Genomic DNA, 12868 nt, shown 5'->3' with positions numbered 1-12868 from the left:
GGGAATGCTGCACATGTAGCATTCCCAACAATGTGAGATTGTCCACCTTATTCCATGAATGCCTTGTCCCAGTCATCAGTCCCCTGGTCCCCCACACCTGACACTGACCTTATTAATCTGTAATTAATCATTTCTCCTCCATCAGCGCAGGACTGTGGGAGATTTTTCTGTATTTTCCATGTTTTTATTGCTCTTATTTACTCATTGCAATATGTTTGATGCTCAGAACTGTTCGCAGCAACAGTTGTTCTATATGCTTTTTAGGTAAAGATGTCCTGCAGGGGGCGGTATTTAACTGTCAGGGAGTTTCCAGCTACCAATTAGCCTAAAAGAAGAAGCAGCAGTTTATGCTACCGAGGTTCACTGCAAGTTTCCACTGCGGTCCAGGTGTTCGTACTGGTTCTGTTCTGGTTCTGTACTGGTTCTGTACTGGTTCTGTTCTGGTTCTGTAGTGGTTCTGTAGTGACTTGTGGACGGGTCGAGATCAGATGCCGGGCTTTGAGTTCTCAGCTTCAAAGGTAAAGCGACGCTTTGGTTTTCAGCAGATGCTGTTTTAAAAAGTGTGACCGCAGGAAAACAGGTCTGAGATCAGTTTGCTTCCGTTTCTGTGCCTTTAAATCTGACCTCAGGGCCGTTTTTTCGCGTGAAATCAACACGAAGATTTTAAAAGCTTTCAGTTCCGGTTTGAGTTTCTTCCTTGGAGGCTAACATGCTAACAGTTAGCATCAGGTCACGCTGCTTTACGGCAAACAGCTGATCTGACCGGAAGCAGGAAGTAAAGAGAGACTGCAGCAGAACATTAAACGAACGCCCTCAATAACGAATATCACAAACATTATCGACGAAAGGACGGAGATGAGCCGCGCAGGCGCAGAGCTAAGGATCCTGTTTAGTCCCGGGCGCGTGCAGCTCGTTCAGGTAAACCGAAGGTGCTGTGTGGGAATCTGACTTAAAAACCAAGAACTGTCCGTGTGTTGATAGGCTGCCGAAAGCACGTGACAGCACTGAGGGATGATGTCACATGTAGGTGACCAGCTCAGCTCTGACTATTATAGATATTTATATATATTATGATCCTCAGACTGGAAGGAGTCTGATTATGAATGACTTTGTCTCTGTTCCAGGAGGAGGTTCTGGTTCAGGGGCCCAGGGTCCTGGTCACAGGTGCAACGGGTCTTTTGGGTCGAGCCGTCTGCAGAGAGTTCCAGACCGGAGGCTGGATGGTCATTGGTACCGGATACCGGAGAGCCCGGCCACGCTTCCTGCGCTGTGACCTCACTGATGAGGACGCCATCAGGAGGCTGCTGCAGGAGAACAAGGTACTGCAGGGGAACAAGGTACTGCAGGGGAACAAGGTACTGCAGGGGAACAAGGTACTGCAGGGGAACAAGGTACTGCAGGAGAACAAGGTACTGCAGGGGAACAAGGTACTGCAGGGAGTACAATTAGTATTACGATTAAAAGGTGGTGACAGTTTCCACCTTTTAATCGGAGGGGGGGGGGTCCTGTGCAGGCAAACTGGGCAAAGACGCTGTTCAGCTGCTAGATGTGGGGGGGCCGTTGGGGTCGGTCGGTCAGGGTAGCTGTGAGGCTGCGGCTCGGATCAGTAACTGAGGCTCGGATCAATAACTGTGAGGCTGCGGCTCGGATCAATAACTGTGAGGCTGCGGCTCGGATCAATAACTGTGGATCAGTAACTGAGGCTCGGATCAATAACTGTGAGGCTGCGGCTCGGATCAATAACTGTGAGGCTGCGGCTCGGATCAATAACTGTGAGGCTGCGGCTCGGATCAATAACTGTGGATCAGTAACTGAGGCTCGGATCAATAACTGTGAGGCTGCGGCTCGGATCAATAACTGTGAGGCTGCGGCTCGGATCAATAACTGTGAGGCTGCGGCTCGGATCGGTAACTGGGGCTGCGGCTCGGTAACTGAAGCTCGGATCGGTAGCTGTGAGGCTGCGGCTCGGATCAATAACTGTGGATCAGTAACTTGTTTGATGAAAGTTGTTTCGTGTCCGCAGCCTGACCTGATCGTCCACTGTGCAGCAGAGAGACGCCCAGATGTTGTGGACAGATGCACTGAAGCAACAATCAACCTGAATGTTCAGGCTAGCAGCACGCTAGCAAAGGAGGCAGGTCAGTGATGATGTCATTACAGGCGCTGAAAACACGCCTCCCTGCTGTTCCTCATGGCGGCAGCTGAGATGTTGTTGATGTATCTCTGATCAAAGCTTCGTTGGTGTCCAATGACACCTCTTTGTGTTGTTGTTGTTTTTTAACCCAATGCTAACGTTATAGCCGTTGATGTTTAGCGTTAGCCTTTGCTAACGGCAGCCTTTGCTAACGGCAGCCTCTGCCAACGGCAGCCTCTGCCAACGGCAGCCTCTGCTAACGGTAGCCTCTGCCAACGGCAGCCTTTGCTAACGGTAGCCTCTGCCAACGGCAGCCTTTGCTAACGGCAGCCTTTGCTAACGGCAGCCTCTGCCAACGGCAGCCTCTGCTAACGGCAGCCTTTGCTAACGGTTATTTTTTTCTTGACAGTCACTGAGCTACTTTTCTTTTTAGTTCCAGGACTACTTTGTGACGGAGTATTGTTTAAAGGGTCTTTGATTTAAAACAGCAGGATAGTTACTGTTCCAGGAGGGTTTCTTCTTCTTTCTTTTTCTTTTCTGTTGGTCTGTCTCTGACTCCGGGAGTCTCTTTAGCTGCAGCTCTGAGAGTGATCAGCTGCTTCTACACAGCCTTTTAGATCAGGGGACTGTTGTTATGCTTACACTTAAAAATGTATGATAAAATTGTGTAAATAAAATTGTTATGTATTTATTTAATATGTCCAGTAATCAGGGGTTACAATTGAATTAAGAATAACTGCTGAAGCGGAACTGTCCAAAAGAGTTTAAATTTGGTCTTCATATTAGCTTCATATTGATCCTGTTGTATGGATTGTGGGTAAATATTTGTACCATGTTCTCCTGCAGCTGTGGTTGGAGCTCTGCTCCTCTACATCAGCACCGACTATGTATTTGATGGCAGAAATCCTCCGTATGGAGAAGACGACTGTCCAAACCCTCTCAACATGTACGGACGAAGCAAACTGGAGGGAGAAAGAGAGGTCCAGAGACACTGTCCAGGTACCTGTCACCTCACCCAGTAACGGATATCTAATGCTTCCCACATAGTCATGATGCACGGTCAAGCTGCTCAGGTGTATGTACAGACAGTAAGGTACAGTTAGCATCCTGCAGGTACAGTTAGCATACTGCAGGTACAGTTAGCATCCTGCAGGTACAGTTAGCATCCTGCAGGTACAGTTAGCATCCTGCAGGTACAGTTAGCATCCTGCAGGTACAGTTAGCATCCTGCAGGTACAGTTAGCAACCTGCAGGTACAGTTAGCAACCTGCAGGTACAGTTAGCAACCTGCAGGTACAGTTAGCATCCTGCAGGTACAGTTAGCATCCTGCAGGTACAGTTAGCATCCTGCAGGTACAGTTCGCAACCTGCAGGTACAGTTGCATCATTTAGGTACGTTTAGCATCCTGCAGGTACAGTTGCATCATTTAGGTACGTTTAGCATCCTGCAGGTACAGTTAGCATCCTGCAGGTACAGTTAGCATCCTGCAGGTACAGTTAGCATCCTGCAGGTACAGTTAGCATCCTGCAGGTACAGTTAGCAACCTGCAGGTACAGTTAGCATCCTGCAGGTACAGTTAGCATCCTGCAGGTACAGTTAGCATCCTGCAGGTACAGTTGCATCATTTAGGTACGTTTAGCATCCTGCAGGTACAGTTGCATCATTTAGGTACGTTTAGCATCCTGCAGGTACGGTTAGCAACCTGCAGGTACAGTTAGCATCCTGTAGGTACGGTTAGCATCCTGCAGGTATAATTAGCATCTGTCAGCTGCACTCAGTTAAGGGCGTTTGCCACTGTTTGACTGAATTTGTGCTTTGCAGGACTGAAAGTATTGATCAGTTCCATCAACCTTCTCAGGTGCTCTCATTCTGCGTGTTCCGGTTCTGTTCGGGGAGGTGGAGTCTGTGACGGAGAGCGCTGTGACGTCACTTTGGCTAAAAGTTCAGGAGGCAACGGAAGACAGCAGCACGCTCGACCACTGCCAGCAGAGGTTCCCCACTGACACCCGAAACGTGGCCACTGTCTGCAGGAAGCTGGCTGAGAGAGCCAGACAGGTGGGTGTCCACAGACCCGTCTCACCTATCATTCTGTCTCACCTGTGGCTCACCTGTCTGTCTCACCTTTAGGACCCATCCATCAGAGGAATCTTCCATTTTTCAGGTAAAGAGCAGATGACCAAGTATGAGATGGCCATTGCCATGGCGCAGGCCTTCAACCTGCCATCCAACCACCTGATACCTGTAAGTCTCCTTCAGACTCTTTAAGAAAATTCCTCTGAAAACATTTGAATTCTGAAATAATTGATTATGTATCAAGAAAAATAATTCAAGTTGAAATGTTATCATTTCTGAGTGTTGTGGAGTACATGTTCAACTGACGTGGGCCTACAGTTCTGTTCAAAGTCCTGATCCAGCCCGAGTTTATTTAAACGTTTCCATAAAACCAGCTGCAGAGATTCACTGAAACATGTTCAAACATGAACATAAACCCAGAATCTGAGGCAGAAACAGAGTTTTTCTCAGTTCTCAGCAGCTTTAAAGTGAATCTCTGGTCTGAGCTCCTTTATTCTCCAACACAGCCTGAACCCTCTGAGACCAGCTTTCTGTCATTTCTTTAAGGAGTCTTCAGGAATAGTTCTCCAGGCTTCTTGAAGGACATCCCAAAGCTCTTCTTTGGATGTGGGCTGCCTTTTGTTCCGTTCTCTGTCAGATGATCCCACACTGCTTCAATAATGTTGAGGTCCGGGCTCTGGGGAGGATTCATCCCTCCATAAGACCTGTTGCTAGTGTTGTTTTTGGCAGCCTGTTTTAATTTTAGTCTTTGTGTCAAGCTGTCATTTTAATTTTTATTAGTTTTAGTCACGTTCATACTCTTTTTAGTCTAGTCAGATTTGTCTGAGCATTTTAGTCTTATTTTATTATCCGTGATTATTTTAGTCTAGTTTTAGTCGATAAAAATTGTATTTCAGTCTCTTTTTAGTAATGCAATTCTATTTAACCCAGCCAATATAGTATCTACCTTGTTGTATAGATGGAAGCAAAATTTTCTTTTAGCCAAACCCATTTCACAATTCAAACAAGGTTTTCTTTTTATTATGGGTGCCAATGCCAAAGGCAGGGCCCACATATTACTATTGTGAATACTTATTATTTTTCCGTTTCCGTCACGTTTTTGGCGCGCTACTCGTCCAGCAGCGAAGGTCCGACTAAAATAAAAAACGCATTGCTACGTGCGCGCCGATGGGCAGAAGTGTGCTTGTATTTTTCTCTCTCATTACTCGAAAGGAATAGCGGATAAATGGGGAAAAAGCGGGAAAATTGTCAATGGGAAAATGAATGGAGAAGGCCTAAAAGATGCCTCACATTGGAGGCCTCGTAACTCAGCCATACATGGTCACACACACATCATTCAAAGTTTGTGTGTGACAGGAAAGACTCAGCTTTAACTGTGGTAAAGGGCTTGTTAATAGCTTATACGGCTTTGACACAACGGCAGTTTACGTTTTAGGTGTCCAGAGGAGGTCGTCTCATGTCGGTTACACTCTAATCCTCACTCTAAAAATCTTTTTAAAAAAATTTCTCGAACAAATGCCTCTCACGTCCAAAATATCTGCCTGATCTGGATAAATTATACATCAAAACGTAGGTATTTTAGTTGTCTTTCACCCAATGTGACTGTCATTGAGCTGGGCCTCACAGATTTCTCACAAATCCCCTCTGAGCGCAGAGAGGGAACATTAAATCCCATTATAAAACGGCCGAGCCCTGAAATCAGTGTGAAAAATCATTTTAAAACTGCCATAATAAAGGAGCCACGGGGGAAGAAGAATAAAAATGACACCGCTGGCTTCCCCCGTCCCTTCTGGCGCTCACGGTGAAAGAATTATTCGGATACGACTTCTACTTTTCGAATAGCGACCGTTTGTTCCAGACTTGTGCATCAATATGAAAACCCCATGATTTTAAGGGGACAAAGTGAGGTGCAGATTTGGCAGTTGGCAGGCACAGCTGTTGCCCATAGCAACTAATGCTGACCACACCCAAGATGGCTGCCCTGTTCTATCACAGCTGATGAGGGCAGATCTGAACAGATTAACAGGTTCATGCCAGCCCCTGATGAGACAAATGCGCGCATTCACTCATATGTTTTCCATTATTCTGAACAGATCAACCGGGCCTTATGTGTCTAAAGCAGGCAGATTTCACCAGAGCAAGCATCAATCATATTTCAGACTGGATTATGATCATATAATGGTTGACCTTCAATTTGACCTTCAACACTCAGCACATTAACTCATATGTCTCTGTGTGGACGGGCAGCAGCTTGGCACCCATCAAAATTTCTTCAGAAATTTTCTAGTTATATTATTGTTACCTTATAGACTCAAGAATACATCCATTCCACACACGGAAGACGCTCTGATTTGAATTTACAACATATTTATTTTACTAACCAAACATGTTAGAAGTAATGACGAACGGCGCCTGGCCGACCATCGCTGCCTTTCTCTGTGCCACCGCAGCTGCCAGTTGAGAAAGTGACCGTGAGACACAGGAAACAGAAATACTGCAAAATAATAACAGGAACCAGACGAAATAACGTCCATTTCATAACGTTTCGCCTCCTCTCATTTTAGTCAATGAAAATGAAGAGACATTTTAGCAGTATTTTTTATTTTGTAAACCACATTTAGTCTCGTTTTTATTTGTCAACAGTATTGCATTAGATATTTAATTTTAGTTATCGTCGAATGACCAACATTTATGTTGCGTCTTGTCTCAATCCATCATTTATTTCTATAGCACCTTAAAACAACCAGAGATTGACCAAAGTGCTTCACAACTCCAAAAGCAGGTCAACAACAAGAAAAAGGTTCGCCACAGCTTCAGTGAAAAGCCAGCCCAAATAATGTTTTTAATTTGGCTTTGAACTGAGGTGGGTCAGTGGTGGTGTGCAGAGCAAACGTGTACGTGGTCTCGTTTTGGTCATGTGATAAAGTTTCGTTGATGATATTTTTATTGTTGACGAAAGCAACATGACCTGTTGCCACTGATTTTCAGTCCACTTCTCATAGCTCAGCCTTTCCTCCCTGTGCAGGCTGGATCAGGACAGCAGTTACTCTGCAGATGTAGCTCTGATGCAGTTACTCTGCAGATGTAGCTCTGATGCCGTTACTCTGCAGATGTAGTTCTGATGCAGTTACTCTGCAGATGTAGCTCTGATGCAGTTACTCTGCAGATGTAGCTCTGATGCAGTTACTCTGCAGATGTAGCTCTGATGCAGTTACTCTGCAGATGTAGTTCTGATGTAGTTCTGATGCAGTTACTCTGCAGATGTAGCTCTGATGCAGTTATTCTGCAGATGTAGCTCTGATGCAGTTACTCTGCAGATGTAGCTCTGATGCAGTTACTCTGCAGATGTAGCTCTGATGCAGTTATTCTGCAGATGTAGCTCTGATGCAGTTATTCTGCAGATGTAGCTCTGATGCAGTTACTCTGCAGATGTAGCTCTGATGCAGTTACTCTGCAGATGTAGCTCTGATGCAGTTATTCTGCAGATGTAGCTCTGATGCAGTTACTCTGCAGATGTAGTTCTGATGCAGTTACTCTGCAGATGTAGCTCTGATGCAGTTACTCTGCAGATGTAGCTCTGATGCAGTTACTCTGCAGATGTAGTTCTGATGTAGTTCTGATGCAGTTACTCTGCAGATGTAGCTCTGATGCAGTTATTCTGCAGATGTAGCTCTGATGCAGTTACTCTGCAGATGTAGCTCTGATGCAGTTACTCTGCAGATGTAGCTCTGATGCAGTTATTCTGCAGATGTAGCTCTGATGCAGTTACTCTGCAGATGTAGCTCTGATGCAGTTACTCTGCAGATGTAGCTCTGATGCAGTTATTCTGCAGATGTAGCTCTGATGCAGTTATTCTGCAGATGTAGCTCTGATGCAGTTACTCTGCAGATGTAGTTCTGATGCAGTTACTCTGCAGATGTAGCTCTGATGCAGTTACTCTGCAGATGTAGTTCTGATGCAGTTACTCTGCAGATGTAGCTCTGATGCAGTTACTCTGCAGATGTAGCTCTGAGGCAGTTACTCTGCAGATGTAGCTCTGATGCAGTTACTCTGCAGATGTAGTTCTGATGTAGCTCTGATGCAGTTACTCTGCAGATGTAGCTCTGATGCAGTTACTCTGCAGATGTAGCTCTGATGCAGTTACTCTGCAGATGTAGCTCTGATGCAGTTACTCTGCAGATGTAGCTCTGATGCAGTTACTCTGCAGATGTAGCTCTGATGCAGTTCTGATGTAGTTACTCTGCAGATGTAGCTCTGATGCAGTTACTCTGCAGATGTAGCTCTGATGCAGTTACTCTGCAGATGTAGTTCTGATGCAGTTACTCTGCAGATGTAGCTCTGATGCAGTTACTCTGCAGATGTAGCTCTGATGCAGTTACTCTGCAGATGTAGCTCTGATGCAGTTACTCTGCAGATGTAGCTCTGATGTAGTTACTCTGCAGATGTAGCTCTGATGCAGTTTCTCTGCAGATGTAGCTCTGATGCAGTTACTCTGCAGATGTAGTTCTGATGTAGTTCTGATGCAGTTACTCTGCAGATGTAGTTCTGATGTAGTTCTGATGCAGTTACTCTGCAGATGTAGCTCTGATGCAGTTACTCTGCAGATGTAGTTCTGATGTAGCTCTGATGCAGTTACTCTGCAGATGTAGCTCTGATGCAGTTACTCTGCAGATGTAGCTCCGATGCAGTTACTCTGCAGATGTAGCTCTGATGCAGTTACTCTGCAGATGTAGCTCTGATGCAGTTATTCTGCAGATGTAGCTCTGATGCAGTTACTCTGCAGATGTAGCTCTGATGCAGTTACTCTGCAGATGTAGCTCTGATGCAGTTACTCTGCAGATGTAGCTCTGATGCAGTTACTCTGCAGATGTAGCTCCGATGCAGTTACTCTGCAGATGTAGCTCCGATGCAGTTACTCTGCAGATGTAGCTCTGATGCAGTTACTCTGCAGATGTAGCTCTGATGCAGTTACTCTGCAGATGTAGCTCTGATGCAGTTATTCTGCAGATGTAGCTCTGATGCAGTTACTCTGCAGATGTAGCTCTGATGCAGTTATTCTGCAGATGTAGCTCTGATGCAGTTACTCTGCAGATGTAGCTCTGATGCAGTTACTCTACAGATGTAGCTCTGATGCAGTTACTCTGCAGATGTAGCTCTGATGCAGTTACTCTGCAGATGTAGTTCTGATGTAGTTCTGATGCAGTTACTCTGCAGATGTAGTTCTGATGTAGCTCTGATGCAGTTACTCTGCAGATGTAGCTCTGATGCAGTTACTCTGCAGATGTAGCTCTGATGCAGTTACTCTGCAGATGTAGCTCTGATGCAGTTACTCTGCAGATGTAGCTCTGATGCAGTTACTCTGCAGATGTAGCTCTGATGCAGTTACTCTGCAGATGTAGCTCTGATGCAGTTACTCTGCAGATGTAGCTCTGATGCAGTTACTCTGCAGATGTAGCTCTGATGCAGTTACTCTGCAGATGTAGCTCTGATGCAGTTACTCTGCAGATGTAGCTCTGATGCAGTTACTCTGCAGATGTAGCTCTGATGCAGTTATTCTGCAGATGTAGCTCTGATGCAGTTACTCTGCAGATGTAGCTCTGATGCAGTTATTCTGCAGATGTAGCTCTGATGCAGTTACTCTGCAGATGTAGCTCTGATGCAGTTACTCTACAGATGTAGCTCTGATGCAGTTACTCTGCAGATGTAGCTCTGATGCAGTTACTCTGCAGATGTAGCTCTGATGCAGTTACTCTGCAGATGTAGCTCTGATGCAGTTATTCTGCAGATGTAGCTCTGATGCAGTTACTCTGCAGATGTAGCTCTGATGCAGTTACTCTGCAGATGTAGCTCTGATGCAGTTACTCTGCAGATGTAGCTCTGATGTAGTTACTCTGCAGATGTAGTTCTGATGTAGTTCTGATGCAGTTACTCTGCAGATGTAGCTCTGATGCAGTTACTCTGCAGATGTAGTTCTGATGTAGTTCTGATGCAGTTACTCTGCAGATGTAGCTCTGATGCAGTTATTCTGCAGATGTAGCTCTGATGCAGTTACTCTGCAGATGTAGCTCTGATGCAGTTACTCTGCAGATGTAGCTCTGATGCAGTTATTCTGCAGATGTAGCTCTGATGCAGTTACTCTGCAGATGTAGCTCTGATGCAGTTACTCTGCAGATGTAGCTCTGATGCAGTTATTCTGCAGATGTAGCTCTGATGCAGTTACTCTGCAGATGTAGCTCTGATGCAGTTACTCTGCAGATGTAGTTCTGATGCAGTTACTCTGCAGATGTAGCTCTGATGCAGTTACTCTGCAGATGTAGCTCTGAGGCAGTTACTCTGCAGATGTAGCTCTGATGCAGTTACTCTGCAGATGTAGCTCTGATGCAGTTACTCTGCAGATGTAGCTCTGATGCAGTTACTCTGCAGATGTAGCTCTGATGTAGTTACTCTGCAGATGTAGCTCTGATGCAGTTATTCTGCAGATGTAGCTCTGATGCAGTTACTCTGCAGATGTAGCTCTGATGCAGTTACTCTGCAGATGTAGCTCTGATGCAGTTACTCTGCAGATGTAGCTCTGATGCAGTTATTCTGCAGATGTAGCTCTGATGCAGTTACTCTGCAGATGTAGTTCTGATGTAGTTATTCTGCAGATGTAGCTCTGATGTAGCTCTGATGCACTTGTACCAACGCTTTTTGCCCTTGCAGCTGATGGAGGTGCCGGCGGGATCGGCTCCTCGTCCAATGAACAGTCAGTTAAACTGTTCTCGTCTGGAGCTGCTGAACCTGAGCGTCGAGCCGCGCCCGTTCATCGCCGCCATCGCTGACTGTCTGTGGCCGTTCTCACCCGACAAGCGCTGGAAACAGACGGTCTTCCACTGAGGCAGATAGTAGAAGGTGGCAGGTAAACGTTTCTTTGAACTTGTCAGTGATTTACTCATGACAAAGTTTTAGCTTATCCATTTTCATGTTAGAAAGCAGACTGCGAGCATTTCCATGAATGATATGCAAACCAGACGTTTTTAAATCGGATGGCGTGCTACATGTAACTGGGGGACCAGGATTTGGGTGAATACCAGTCAGCAGAAGAAGCATAAAGACAAAACATTTCCGTTTAATGCTCAATAAGTCGGCCACCTTGAAGCTGCCCCCCCCCCCCCCCCCCCCAACACATGGCGCTGACCACCACAGACTCATAAAACATCCTCAGCTTAGTGTTGCAGACTCCAAACGACCGGAGTGGTCGTTATTTCCCCAAGCCCATTTATTTCTGTTTTCTTTGAACATTTCCCTGTTTTTACATTTCCGTGTGAATTTTCTGCCTCATTATGCTAATTAGGGGGGTGAACTGTCGGTGTCATGGTGGGGAAAGCTAACAGTGCTAGCGGCTAGTTTAGCTTGTAGCCAGGACAACAGTTTCTTCAAACTTTATAAAAACTGCTACCGATCAGTGACTAACAGAACAATCTGTTGTCTGTGCAGACCAATAATCGACCAATAGGTGAGCAGCTGAGTGCTGACAGGCTTCGGATGACCGCCCCCTCATTTGCATACAAGGCAGAACATAAATGTAAAAACAGGGAAATAACAGAAGTAAAAACGTTATAAAGTCGGTTAGAATAAATAAGTCATTTTAAGGAAATGAATGTATCAATTGAATTTAAGGGAAAATGTATTTATTTCACACACTATTCAGTTATTTCAGAATAAATTTCTTTCTATATTTCAGAAACATTAATTCTCACCTGCTCTTATATCTGGATATGCTTATATTTGTATTTTGGATGATGACAGTCCCCACAGCTGTTTTCCGTCAGTTTCCTTGTGTTTATAATGTGCCTGCAGACGTGTATGCTCATGCACATCAGTGCACGTGTGGCAGCAGAGTCGGACGCTGGTCAAACCTTTGTTTCCGTTCCTCCCACCAGCCTTCTGTTATTTTTACCTTCCAGAGGAGCTGCTTTTCGGCCAAGATCTATATTTCATTAACTTTTGTAATTGATTTAAATGATTCAAAACAAAAAAAATCATACGCCTACTAAAATGTGAACATTTTTCTGTTTCAGTGTTTGGAAACAGTCCCAAGGAGGAGATTCTGAGCTTGGTGCCCAAACCTTTGCCTGCCGCTGAACCTTTCTGCCCTGAGTTCTGCCTGCAGGCTGAGCGAGTTCAGAGCTGCGTTCACATGTCATCTTGGTGTGGAAACTGGAGTCACGCAGTTCTGAACCAACTAAAAACTGTTTGAGTTCTTTGATCCAAAGTGAGGTTACAGTTTAGTTTCTGTTATTAGACTCTAAGTAAGTGAACACGTGTTGGTGGGTAAAAACTGATGCAGATCATCAGGTTAAAAACTGAATAAGATCATTTTCTGTAAAACAAACAAACACTGGATGAATGAGCTGAACAGTGAATGAAAGGTTTGTTCATGTTAATATCAGCTGAACAATAAAGATCAGGAGCTCTGAATCTGACCGGAGTTTCTGTCTGTAAACGGATGTTGGTTATTTTCTGCAGCTTACATCTGTTTAACATCTGTTTAACATCTGTTTAACATCTGTTTTCTGTCTCCTCGGGCAGGACTCGTTCAACTTGGTTCTTTTTTTCCCACATTTATCTTTATTAGTCGACATAGTACAATCATGAGAAAGATATTTGGCTGCCCAAAT

The 12868-nt window shown here is 45.1% G+C and overlaps 1 protein-coding gene across 2 annotated transcripts; it reads left to right on the top strand.

The window, feature by feature from the left end:
* The first annotated feature begins 341 nt into the window (after positions 1 to 341).
* mat2b (methionine adenosyltransferase 2 non-catalytic beta subunit methionine) lies at positions 342 to 12668 on the top strand. 2 transcript variants are annotated; one of them, XM_072374947.1, is made up of 8 exons: positions 342 to 518; positions 1125 to 1319; positions 2024 to 2138; positions 2981 to 3133; positions 3994 to 4190; positions 4263 to 4376; positions 10911 to 11106; positions 12269 to 12668. In XM_072374947.1, exons 1-7 carry the CDS (start codon positions 489 to 491, stop codon positions 11082 to 11084), a joined length of 978 nt encoding a protein of 325 aa, XP_072231048.1. In that variant the 5' UTR covers positions 342 to 488; the 3' UTR covers positions 11085 to 11106; positions 12269 to 12668. The 2 variants fall into 2 exon arrangements, with proteins under 2 accessions (XP_072231048.1, XP_072231047.1); XM_072374946.1 differs by lacking the exon at positions 342 to 518 and adding an exon at positions 755 to 918.
* The last annotated feature ends 200 nt before the right edge of the window (positions 12669 to 12868 follow it).

This window comes from Leuresthes tenuis, unplaced genomic scaffold, assembly GCF_036924035.1.
Source record: "Leuresthes tenuis unplaced genomic scaffold, fLeuTen1.0.hap1 SCAF_21, whole genome shotgun sequence".
In the NCBI taxonomy this organism is placed as follows: Eukaryota; Metazoa; Chordata; class Actinopteri; order Atheriniformes; family Atherinopsidae; genus Leuresthes; species Leuresthes tenuis.
The sequence above is the reverse complement of the archived record's forward strand: the minus strand, read 5'-3'. Positions and strand labels throughout refer to the sequence as shown.